Raw genomic sequence first — 12,826 nt, forward strand, 5'->3', positions numbered from 1 at the left:
AAAAACACACGGTGACCCTGGGACTGCAGGCACATCCCCCCTCACACTCTCTCCTTCCCGCTCTTTCGGATGGCAAGGGGCGAGAAAGGCCGTGTTCCCATGGAAACGAACGACAACGTGCCATTCACCTGCACGTTCCTTCACCGGAGGGAATTCTTGACAATTAAGTCATTTAAATTGTGATTTTGCGAATCTATTTCTTTTGGCCTTCTTTTATTTCTGTCATATTTTGCACATGACATGATTTCCGGGCTCGCGTTTTGTCAATGTCTTATTTGAAACGGCGATCTCATTCGCAGTCAGGGTTTGTTTTTTGTGTGTGTGTGTGTGTGTTGCACCGGCGGCGGCCCGTCCGGAGCGTCAGGGGTTAACGGGTGCTGGGGGGGAGTGTGTGACATGATGGTGCGCTTGTGGACGGTCTCCTCCCATTGAAAGGGAGCACATTTCAAACATCACACCACTGGCTGAGTCCCGCCTCCGCGAGCGCACGCGTTCAAAGGGGGCGCTCCTGGGCGCGCGAGCCCATCTGCAGTAAGTCTGCCTGTAGTCTTTTGCGCGCGAGACCTCACCTCACGGCGCTCTGTGGTTTCTGTTAAAACAAAACAAAAAAAACGCACAGAACGGCTTGCTGCTTTGTGTTTTATCTGAAATACACATACGACGGCCTGCTTGTCCGTGTTCTGTGCTGAATACTAACCTTCATCGCGCGTAGCCTCAGCCCGAAGTCGAAGAGATGCTCCCTGGCGAGTGCGTGAGGAGAGTCGTGCTCGCGCTTTGCACGCTGTTCCTGCTCGGTTGCTTCGCTGAAACGCGTGAGTTGCCTGTGTTTTTTTTTTTTTTTTTTTCTTTTTTCCTGAATTTCTTTTATAGTGGGAGTCGTTTAGTTAAATTAGTGGTAGCTAACTACTTCTTGTACACATCATGGTAGTTGTTAATGAGAAATGTAATGTATGTATGGAGTTGTGAAGGGAAATGGATGGTACGCTGGCATAGCGGGAAGCCTTGCTCTCTGTCTCTCCCAGTGCCGCCGGGGCCGGGGATGGCGCAGCAGCAGGTGGACGTGCATGGCGGCATGGGTCAATGATCCACCCAGCCTGGAGTTCGCTTGTTCTTCCCATGGGACGGGTTTCCTGCCACACACAGTCCAAACAGGCGTGTTATTCTGCCTAGATGGTGGCATCATCGTGTATGTGTGAGTGAGAAAGACAGAGTATGACACGGAGAGTGACTCATTTAAGTTGCGTATTACTATTAGCAGTGTAAGTAGCAGGTGGGTGAAGAACTTGGTCTGGGTTGATGCGTATATTGGAAGTTACTTGGAGGAAAGCGTCGGAAGTAAATGTGAATGATACCGTCTTTGCTGGTTATTATATTATTAAATGGTCTAGTTAACGTTCCACATTAGTTATTACTCGTCATTCCATAATATCTGTTAACGTTCCATATTACATATGAACCGTTACAGGTATATTCTGTTGATGATTGATATTTTATTTATCATGAAAGTACGATACAGCATCGTGTGAGTTTATTGGAGTTCGGGTTATGAGATATTGACTTGACTGAATGGTCATACTCACCTGAAAGGGGTTTCGGTTGTTTAAAGACGAAGTGTCGCTGAGTGATACATTTTTGATAGCAAGGGTTACTGTGGCAGCAAGGCGGCGCTCCCATTCAATGAGGTGTACCCGTAGCGGTTCTCTAGTGATTGGTCGCTTCATTTGGCATTTTGACTTCATCCAAGTGACGTCAGGTGGAGTGACCAATCAGCGAAAGGAATGAGGACGGTCGCGAGCGGAGGCGGGCAAAAAGGTCAAACCTGAGTTTCGACCTATTGGGTGTGGCTCTGCGGAGTTCTATGGGCGTGTGTTTTGTGCACATTAAACTTGCATTAAAAAGCATGGCAGCAGGAACTTTCTCATGATTCTCTTCGATGGGCCTGTTTAATGGGATTTTTTTTTTTTTTCCCCCCCATTTCCACTGTCTACTTCCTCTAAACAGTCACTTGTTTTAAATATGGATGAATCGAATGGTAATTGCAGTGTTGTCTAGTGGTCTAGAGGGACCTACTGAATTGTCATGACTGCATAGACATTGTTCTCCAGTTCAGATTCTGAGCCAGGCTCTTTTGGCTCATGTTAAGACCCTGTGTGACACAGCATTTAAAAACGGTAAGGTGGTTATTACCTTGAAAGTTGCGACTTTTCCTTAGAGGCGAGGATGGATAGCTGCTGCGTTGTTGTTTAATGACAAAACCCCAACTGGATTGCATCACTGATCCATCTTGGGGCCCTGGGGCTAGCTCTTCTCTCGACTCCTGGGGCTGAAGAAACACAGTCCCTTCTAGAACTGTCTCCATAACACAAAAGGAGATGTTTGGTTAGATGGGGAGAGGTACCTCTATCAAACGACAGCTGGATTCTTCGGCCCTGACCGCATTGCGAACAGTATCTGTTCGGATTGGGCGATAGGCTATTCGGAAGCCAGTATCCTGCACTGTACTTGTGGTTATTTATTGACTAGCGTTAAAGAATATCTGGTTTTGACCCTTCACCAACTGGTAAACTCCATGTTAGAATAAATACACAAGGTGACACTTATGTCGGGCAGGAAATGTACGTTTCGGTAAGAGTTAATAATGCATTAAAATTTTCTGTTTGAAAGCAAGACTGTTACTGTTGTGATACAGTATTCTGGACCTGTTTGCATAATTTTGGACGGGCAGTGCTCTCACTGCTGAGTGACTTATGTTTTTGAGCTAGATTAGTCACTACAAAAAACTCCTGACACGGAAAACATCTGTTACTCCATCGTGGCTGTCATTTAAGCACACGTGAACGTGGGAAAGTACCGTATAGTGAACAGCACACACTTTCTGGTTAGATCAGTGACAGCAGCAGAGTCATTTTTGGTATTGTGGTTTCGCACCCAGTAGGTGTTCTTTCATGTTCAACTTGCGTATTCGAGTGTTTTTTCTTTCTTTCATCTTTTTAAAAAAGATGAATCTGTGCACTTCTCTAGGTAGAAATTGCCCTGAATGTAATCTGTCTGTGGGGGGTGTTGCATCTCTTCATTACAAAATGACAACTGATGTTGGGTTACTCTTATGATTAGGCTACACCCCCACTGATATGTTCAGTGACCCATATATCCCCCTCCCCTAAAACTACTACTTTCTGTCAATTCTGTCACCAAGACAAATTCCTTGTATGTGCGAACATACCTGGCAATAAAGCTCATTCTGATTCTGATTCTTTAATAGTGGTTGAAACTGAAAATAGCTTTTAAATTTAGTAAAACTGAACAAACACGTGGGGGGCGCGGTGACACGGTGGGTTGGACTGGGTCCTGCTCTCCAGTGGGTCTGGGGTTCGAGTCCCTCTTGGGGTGCCTTGCGACGGACTGGCGTCCCGTCCTGGGTGTGTCCCCTCCTCCTCCGGCCTTACCCCCTGTGTTGCCGGGTAGGCTTCGGTTCCCCTTGACCCCGTATGGGACGAGCGGTTCTGAAAATGTGTTAACAAACATGACTTTGTGATCTGGGTTCATTTTGAGAAGTCTGTGACAAAGGGCTGCATAACTGTTTTTGTTCTACACTCTCCCTGAATGCCTGCAAGCACAGTAGCAATCCCTCACTTGAACTATATCATCGAATTCTGTCCATATCACTGCTGTGGGATTCCCTGCTGTCCCTAAATAGGATTTGTGCTTATATAAAACACCATTCATCACTTGAGTAATTAGTTATATCTAATCTGTGCTGTATCAAAAACTTATGACAGAACACTTAAATTCAGTGATGCCTAGAACAAATTACATTTTTTTTCGGACTGTCCAATGAAAGTAATAGCAGATGCATTGTCAATGTTTGCACTGTTTTTTTGTTTATGGAATGTATGGTTCCTCTTTTCTCAGAGGCTGTGACATGCGGGGCACGACAGTTCCAGTGCGGAAATGGGAAATGCATCACTATGAAATGGGTGTGTGACGGTGCAGATGACTGCAGCGATGGTACTGACGAGCTGCCCGCCACCTGCCGTAAGTGTACATCCCAGCATGATAATGTGATAGCAGTATGAGGCCATTAACTTGCGTGGCTTCAGTACACATGCAGCTGTATAGACCTGTAAAATTGTTATAAAAAGTACAATAAAGCAAAGTATTTCAGTAAGCTTTTGTGTGCTCTCCCAGCTTTCCTTTCATAAACCTAGGGAGTTCTAGCCACCCAAGCAATTTACTTATTTGTAGTAAACTGAGTGCATCTGACTTCTGTGTTTAAAAAGGTACTTAAAAGCATTTTCTGGGCAGTTATACGTTTTGGTTTCTTCGTGGTTCAGTTTGGTCGCAACATTTCTTTTGTGTTGCATACAGGGGTAAAGACCTGCTCCCCTACTGAGTTCAGCTGTGGCGGAAGGTTGAACCAGTGTGTTCCCCAGAGCTGGCGCTGTGATGGCAAGCCTGACTGCGAGAATGAGGCTGACGAGGAGAGCTGTGGTGGGCAAGCTCCGGCCATCCAGTTTCTGTTTTGCAGTGCACAGCCAGTGCACAAGCCCCATCATCTGTATCCTCGTCAGCTCACTGCTGTTTTTTTCTCCCACAGTACCCAAGAACTGCACGAACAGTGAGTTCCGCTGTACCAGTGGGCAGTGCGTGTCGGCATCATTTGTGTGCGACGAGGACCGTGACTGTGAAGATGGCAGTGATGAGGCATCCTGCCCGGCAGCCACATGCAGCTCAGGTTCTTTCCAGTGTAACAACTCGGTGTGTGTGCCACGTCTGTGGGCGTGCGATGGGGATGCTGACTGTGAGGATGGCTCTGATGAGTGGCCTGAGCACTGTGGGGGCGGCCGCAAGCCAACCAGCTCCTGTTCCTCCGTGGAGTTCCACTGTGCCAGTGGGGAGTGCATCCATATCACTTGGAAGTGTGATGGAGGGACTGACTGCCAGGATGGCTCCGATGAGGCTAACTGCAGTGAGTGTCCTCTCAGCTCTGCTGGCTGATTACTCTCTAACTTGGCACTTGCTGTTTGAGAGCCTTTAGTGTATCGTTATCAGTTCATGTCTGATCTGCTCATCCTCCCACAGAGCTGATTAATTTTTGCCCTTGTGGATGGAGTCCACCTCCAGTTATGCAACTAGTACCTCAGAAAAAAGTTTAACTGGTTCAATCAGGCAGATCAGTGACTTTAGCTAATGGGACTGTAAATGAATGCCTGTTTTGCCCATTAGTTTTATCAAGTTTTTTTTTTTGGTTGATGGCATGACTTCTGTAACCTCCTCCAACAACATCCATTACTCTCAGACCAACCCACCTGCCGCCCAGATGAGTTCCAGTGCACTGATGGCACCTGTATCCATGGCAGCCGCCAGTGCGACCACCAGTACGACTGCACCGACATGAGTGATGAGCGTGGCTGCGTCAATGGTGAGTCTCAACGCCTCACTGAGACCTGCCATTTGACCTTTTCTTAACATAGTCTCCTCCTTGATGCTGTGAAAGCAGCACTCCTCCAGTCTGTCCCTAATGTTCTGCTGCCTCGTGGTTTGGCAGTGACCAGGTGCGAGGGCCTGACTTGGTTCCAGTGCCGCAGTGGAGAGTGCATCAACATGGACAAAGTGTGCGACAACAAGCGGGACTGCCGAGACTGGTCTGATGAACCTGTCAAGGAGTGCGGTAAGAACAGCTTCCTGTGAAACACAGTGCCTGTTTCTGTTGCTGGCAGCTGTTTGAATCTGAGGCACTAGTTTGTGGCTTTAAAGGGGGACCAGGAGAGCAGGGCCATGCAGCGCTAAACTGTCTGCCGCCTTCCCCTACAGATGTCAACGAATGCCTGTACAACAACGGCGGCTGCTCTCACATCTGTAATGACCTGAAGATTGGCTACGAGTGCCTCTGCCCTGCTGGCTTCAACCTGGTGGACAAGAAACACTGTAAAGGTAAAGAGGGATAATAGTCTAATATGTCATCTTTGATGATGTTGCCTAAAAATGAGGATTTGTGGGAGGGGAGCAAAGATGGACTTTACAGTTTATTCTATGTCTGTCGTTCATGGATTGGACTTCAAACTCTGTTTTGCCCAGATGTTTGTTTTTGCAAGAGGACTGTATCATGTGGCAGTGAATATCTGGGGAAACTGGCCCAGCTAGTGCCCCGAATTGTCATCAGCTGCCTGCCACTGTAATTCAGCAGTGTCTCTGTCCAGACATTTTCTAGATCAGATTTCTTGTTGTCATACTTGTTATGACCAAAGTGATCATAACCTGTACAACGACTTCATTTCCAGACATTGATGAGTGTGTCAGCCCTGACACCTGCAGCCAGATGTGCGTTAACACAGAGGGCAGTTACAAGTGTGAGTGTGAAGAGGGCTACCAGCTGGACCCTGGAACCAAGAACTGCAAAGCTATAGGTACACATGCACTGTGGACTTCATGGGTGTAAAGGGGTACCAAGCTGTTGATCCAAGTGCAATGAGATTCTGCAGCAGTTTGCAATTTCAGAACCTCATTAAATGACTTGTGACCTTGTTGTCACCTCACCCCACATTCTGCAGGTACAGTGGCTTATCTGCTGTTCACCAACCGACATGAAGTGAGGAAGATGACACTGGACCGCAGCGAGTACACACGTTTTATTCCCAGCCTGAAGAATGTGGTAGCCCTGGACATGGACATCCCAACCAGGAAGGTCTACTGGTCAGATTTGTCTCAGAAGAAGATCTACAGGTGAGACGAGTGAAGTTGAATCCATGCCACCTCTCTAACTCTGCTGCTTTTTGGTGGAAGTGTGATGCTGCTCCGGTCTGTGTTGACCACATGCATGTTCTTTCCTCCCTAACTGTAGCACACACATGGACAAGGCTGGTAATTCCTCCCACCACAGTGCTGTGATTGAAAGTAACATCAAGGGAGCGGAGGGCCTTGCTGTTGACTGGATTCATGGCAACATCTACTGGACTGACAGTGTTTATGGCACAATCTCTGTGGCAACAAATGATGGGACCCGCCGCAAGACTCTTATCAAAGAGGACCTAGCCAAGCCCCGTGCAATTGTGGTTGACCCTCAACGGAAGTAAGTTGCACCATACTGAAATGCTGAATGCCTTTGTCATTCAGAAACATTCAATTTATCATTCATTGAATACCCAAGACAAAATTATCTTGGCAAATTTAAGCAGTAAGATAACTGTACTGTAGCAGCTTTATCAATAGTTGGTCTACTTTCAGAAGGATCAGTCAAAAGTGAACATTAGCATAATGTTCCTCACTACTTTGACTCTGCAGCTTCATGTACTGGACTGACTGGGGCAGCCCGGCTAAGATCGAGAAAGGAGGGCTGAATGGTGCTGATCGCAATCCCCTGGTGACAGATGACATTGTGTGGCCTAATGGCATCACTTTAGGTAAGAGCCCAGCCTCCAGGCTTTTGCATATAGGAAGTGTCGAGCTAGAACCCCCACTTTAGCATCGATTAACATAGCTGGGATCTTACTTTTGCTGAAAGGCTGCAAGAGCCGTAATCGTGAAGCTGCTTTCACGAGAGCTTACTCACACCTCCCTATGGACAGACATGTTGAACCACCGGCTTTACTGGGTGGATTCCAAACTGCACACCCTCTCCAGCGTCGATGTTAATGGAGGTAGCCGTCGGACCCTCATCATCGATGAGCATAAGCTGGCACATCCCCTCTCCTTGACTGTGTTCGAGGTGAGCCTGAGCAACTGTGAGGTTGAGTCCAAGGTCATTTCCAATGTCCTGGGTTAGTAACACACCTGAATAGACTGTGTCCAGTTTTCTCCCACTTGCATACAGTACAGAGCCTTTAAGAATAGTCTGGTTTGCCTCACGTGCTGATTTGAAAATCACATAGACCATACAGGCTCAACTGCTGGGAAGTCTTTGTCTGTCACCTTGAATTTTGTGACTAAAGTTAAATTTCTCATTATTACGAGAGGCATGTTGCAGACACATTTATTTGGCCCAGTATCTGATTACTCCTCCTCCTCCTCCCCCACCATAGGAGAAAGTGTTCTGGACTGATGTTGCAAACAATGCCATCCTGAGTGCCAACCGCCTCACAGGAGCTGACATCACAGCTGTGGCAGAGAACCTGTTTTCCCCCGAGGGCATTGTGCTCTACCACAACCTCAAGCAGCCCACTGGTATGAAGTGCAGTACAAATGACAAAGAAATGTACAAATACCATCTAGCTACCTGTGTTAAAAAATAGATCAGAACTTAAAGAACCCTCTAAGTGAACAGACTTGACTGATGGTTAAGACTGTAATAGTTTGCAAGAACTTCAGTTTGGGACGGGGGACGAACACCACAAATTATGAAAAATGACAGCATGAAGTCTGTTTCTATTGTCAGGCAAAAACTGGTGTGAGGAGAGCAACATCCCCAATGGAGGCTGTGACTACCTGTGCCTTCCTGCGCCACAAATCAACGACCGTTCTCCCAAGTACACCTGTGCTTGTCCAGACCACATGACCCTAGCCCCAGACATGAGGAAGTGCATCTCAGGTTGGCTCCTGTGCCTTTGCATCAGGCTGGAATGTTTCTTTTAGAGAGTAAGTGTACTCTCAACCAACGCTTTTCCTCGTCTCATCTTCTACGTGTAGTTGCGGAAACCTTGGCGCCACCTGTCAAACATGAACGTCCAGCTGCTACTCCGAAAACCCCAGAGAGCACTACACCGCCGCAGCTGGCTCGTCCCTCTCAAGTTGCTACGACGACCGCTGTGGGTGTGCCTCCCTCCTACCCTGGCAATCCAGGAAGGGCTATGAACCAGCAGAATGCTACCTCATCACTGTATAGCACCTCTCTGGAAGGTATACATGACTCCAGTGTATTAGTGATTCATTTTTTGGAACGTATAAGAACCTTTAAAGGCAGCTCCATGCTGCGTGAGTAAATCACCTTCCTGTGTCTTTTCAAGCTAGCCCAGATGTATTTGCTGTCAAACCCAACCATTCTCAGTCTTCATCCTCTGCCTTATATATTGCGTTACCCATTGGTGAGTACGAGAAAATGCTCGGCACTCGTTATTGCATGTCATTTATGTTCCGTTCTGAGTTCTCAGCATGCAACTGAACCAGTGCTTCCCTTTCCCCTCCTGCAGCCATCCTGTGCTTGGTGGCCTTTGGGGCTGTCTTGCTTTGGAGGAACTGGCGGGTGAGGAACACAAACAGCATCCATTTTGACAACCCGGTCTACCAGAAAACCACAGAGGATGAAGTGCACATATGCCGGAATCACAGTCCAGACGGCTACACTTACCCCTCGGTGAGTACTGCCTACGCAGGTCCTTTTTATTTTCTAATTCTTTCCATCTTTGTCTGGCTGCTGTAAAAGCTGTGAAAAAGGATCATTGTGGGCAGGGACAAAGTTTTATATGTGTGTTTATGCTGTGGCCTGGAAAAGCAGCAGGCTTTTTTTCTAAATTTATCTCCCCCCCCTCACCTCCGTACAGCGACAGATGCTGAGCACAGAGGATGACATGGCATGAGATCTATCCTGATGGGAACAGCAAAAAAAAAAGACACAGCAACAGCCACTTTAATGCTGCTTACTGAAAATTTAAAGGACATAGAGATGCTGTTGGTGACTGAAACCACTGTGTCCTCCAAGATGAAGGAAGGCTCAAGAGAAGATGATGCACTAGTGCATATCCAGAAATCCCTGACTGACATACCCATGGCCACCGACTCCAGTGGCTGCTTTTACGCAGTATAGGGACCGCAACCAAAAGCTCTACGTCAAAGACACAGGAAGACTTATCCAAAGTGGAATGTCATTCATTTTCTGGGGAAGTATGTGAATCTGAATGTGGCTTTGACGAACTTCAATCATTGAACACCTATTGAATTTTTTTTTTTTTTTTTTTTTCTTTTTTGGAGTGAGGTCGTTTGAGGTACATGATGTCTTGAGTGTCTTTACAGAAGTGTACGTACACATATTGCACTACGTTTAGTTTGGCTGAAGGAGTTCTTCCCAGCTGAAAAATTAAGGTTAATATTTGATTATAGCTATGTATATATGTTCTTAGTGCACCTAAAAATTGCTTTCATGGTGAAAGGAAGTAAAAAATGCTAGTCTTATATATTTGAGCCTGTATTAAAAACAGCAGTGTGTGTAAAGATTTGATCTCCAATATTTAATCCTGTGACAGGGAATGGTGAACCACTTTTTTACTATGGTGATGGCTATGTTTATAGCATTCAGTCAGATTTTATCACTTGTTTTGTGGGAAATAATTGAAATGAATCTTTTTCCGTTTTTTCCTTTTTGGTGCCCTTACAGGTCGGCTTGTGTGACTATTACTCAGTAGTGCGTTTCTTTAACGGCACAATGTTTGCCTGGATGTGACCCGGACAAGCCGATCCGGAGCCTTAACTGACAGAGGGTGACAATCGCTTATTGGTTGTTACCAAGTCAATTTTATTTTTCCTCCGGAGTGAGACAACTCATGTAGCTTTATGTAGTCAAGTTTTATTTTTGCATCATTTTTGCAGCGTTTCCAAATGCTAACCACAGTGGCATTGGGAGAAGGCTCATTTTTTGACATCTGTGTTTGAATTTATTCCGTCCCTCTAAAGAATGTTAAAGCACAAAACTGCAGAGGGCAGAGCTTTACCTTCTTTCAACCTGATGTGCAGCAGCAATTTTACTGCAGTTTTAAAGATTCAATGTGTGTAGGCCCCTCCTTGTGACCAGTTAGACTCCTCACTCTGCCTGTGCTGCCTTTGACATGAACCAGCAAAATCTATGCTTTGCTCCTCAGGGCCAGTAAGTCCAGTTGCCTTGCTACCAGTTTTATTCGGCAATTTTTTTTTTTGAGGCCATGTAATGTCGCCAAATGCCTTTGCTTTCTTAGTCCTTAGTTCTTAAAAAGCATCTTTTTAAAGTTTGGTGCTGAGCTGAGTCACTGCTACTGTGGACCAAAGTGACACTGCAAAAAATTGTACTGAAAATGTTGCCTGTTGAGCTGGGAAGTGTACACTAATGACCAAATGGAATTGGGACAGGTACTCTTGTGGAATTTCTCTCAGGGAAGTGGTGAATTTCATGACCCTCGTGCCCTTCACTCTTGTGCTTTTGGAAGTTTGGGTGCAGGGCTAACATGAAGCTTTAAAATCAGAACTGCTGAAACTCCGTCTACGTTTAAGAAGGGTCTGAAAACTCACCTTTTCCGGACTCCCTTCTCCCATATCTCTCCAGCTCACGTATGGTGTAAATGTTCATGCAACTTTATGATCATGCCCAGATAAGCCTTTATACAGCCACTACTCCTGCGTTGTATGTAAATGTTTGTGTACTTAATGTTCCTACCTTTTTTTTTTTTTTTTTTTTTTAAATATCAGGACTTATCTATCCTGCGTTTCATGCACCTCCTCAAGCAATGAACATCGGTACTTCGGGGGGGGGGGACAGACTAGGTTTACTTAATCACATGCCTGCAACTCTTTCTCCTAACGTAATGCACAAATTGTCTTTTTGCCGAGATGTACGTAACTTCGGAGAAAAGCGTCTAAATGATAAATGTAATTGTAAATCACTGACTGCATATGCTGTGAATGTATAAATGTGTTTATATGTAAATACTTTTCCTTGCATATTTGTGACCTTAGTCTATCTGTATATTTTCAAAGTTAAAATATTGTACATAAACAAATACAACTTATTTATTGCAGACCTGAAATGTCTATTTTATATCTTCAGCCCATACTTTAATGACTAACCTGATTCAGTTACTACACTACTTACTACTGTACATGAAATGTAATGAGAACAAACATTTTATAAAATGGACAATATAAATCAAATAATGGTACAGGAAGTGTACAGATTTAATCGTTACTTATTCTTGGGTGAAAATCTTATCAGAAGGGAATTTATAAGGTTTAGTGAGAATGTACAGGAGGAATTGTGAAAGGGTGATATCTAAGTATAAAACTCCTTTTTAAATAACTAAACTACAAGAATTGTGTTGTATGTATGGGGGAAATGTTTTATGATTTCCAGAGGCTTGAAAATATTAACTCTTGAGACCAGTTATGCTTTTGAAATTAAAGTTGGGGGGGGAATAGGTTAATAAAATGAATACTGCAATGAATTGGCAATTTTGCAGTACACTGGATTCTGGCTGCTTTGGTTTATATATTATAACCCTCCTTTTAAGTGTTTGAAGTTTTTGGGGTAAATGTAGTCATTTGATTGATGGTGTGTGTAGTGCTCTTCATACAGTCCCAGCAATGGCTATAGCTGTTGGATTAATATTTCACTATTTCTGGGAACTCGGTCTGACTGTGACCTTCAAACAGTTTCTTGTAATGGACTGAACCTATTATATAATTAGAATGAATATAATAGCATAGTCATATATTTACCTATATTTGTTTTTATGAATTGACATTAATATTCTAAAATGTTAATTTGCTTTTTTTTCTATAATGCGTCATATTTACAAACCTGCTATTTCACTTTTAATCTATTGTTGACTGTCTTTGTAAAACTGTCTTTACCACTTCTTTCCAGCCCTTGGACACTTTAAAGTATGAAGGTGTCACCACCTCTCTAAAGTTAAAATTAAAGTTAATATGACAGCAATTTTACTGTGTCCTGTGTTCATGCATTTGTTATTTTTTGGCTGGAGTTTGACAAATATTTGGATAGAGCTCCTTCACAAATATTGACCTTATCATAGATGTATACAGTTAACATTTCATGCATCTGGACTTAACGGGCTGTTAATGGTCAAGAATATTTCTATAAATAAATTGCTTACCATGTGTAACTGCTACTAACAAAATCTGAGGTTTATTA

General features: G+C 44.5%; 1 protein-coding gene across 2 annotated transcripts; it reads left to right on the forward strand.

The window, feature by feature from the left end:
- The first annotated feature begins 234 nt into the window (after positions 1-234).
- On the forward strand, positions 235-10,655 carry ldlra (low density lipoprotein receptor a). Of its 2 annotated transcripts, XM_018738712.2 has the most exons (18): positions 241-812; positions 3,913-4,035; positions 4,369-4,491; positions 4,598-4,969; positions 5,300-5,422; positions 5,549-5,671; positions 5,815-5,934; positions 6,282-6,407; positions 6,552-6,723; positions 6,842-7,069; positions 7,282-7,400; positions 7,566-7,705; positions 8,019-8,160; positions 8,372-8,524; positions 8,623-8,832; positions 8,940-9,017; positions 9,123-9,286; positions 9,474-10,655. In XM_018738712.2, exons 1-18 carry the CDS (start codon positions 734-736, stop codon positions 9,507-9,509), a joined length of 2,631 nt encoding a protein of 876 aa, XP_018594228.1. In that variant the 5' UTR covers positions 241-733; the 3' UTR covers positions 9,510-10,655. The 2 variants fall into 2 exon arrangements, with proteins under 2 accessions (XP_018594229.1, XP_018594228.1); XM_018738713.2 differs by lacking the exon at positions 9,474-10,655 and having other exon boundaries at positions 235-812; positions 8,944-9,017; positions 9,123-9,265.
- The last annotated feature ends 2,171 nt before the right edge of the window (positions 10,656-12,826 follow it).

The sequence above is a fragment of the Scleropages formosus genome, chromosome 3, assembly GCF_900964775.1.
Source record: "Scleropages formosus chromosome 3, fSclFor1.1, whole genome shotgun sequence".
In the NCBI taxonomy this organism is placed as follows: domain Eukaryota; kingdom Metazoa; phylum Chordata; class Actinopteri; order Osteoglossiformes; family Osteoglossidae; genus Scleropages; species Scleropages formosus.

Coding starts and splice junctions, on each gene's coding strand:
- ldlra (XM_018738712.2), top strand. CDS start 734: ATGCTCCCTGGCGAGTGCGTGAGGAGAGTCGTGCTCGCGCTTTGCACG. Junction 8,525..8,622: donor CATGAGGAAGTGCATCTCAG/GTTGGCTCCTGT, acceptor TTCTACGTGTAG/TTGCGGAAACCTTGGCGCCA. Junction 9,018..9,122: donor ATATATTGCGTTACCCATTG/GTGAGTACGAGA, acceptor CCCCTCCTGCAG/CCATCCTGTGCTTGGTGGCC.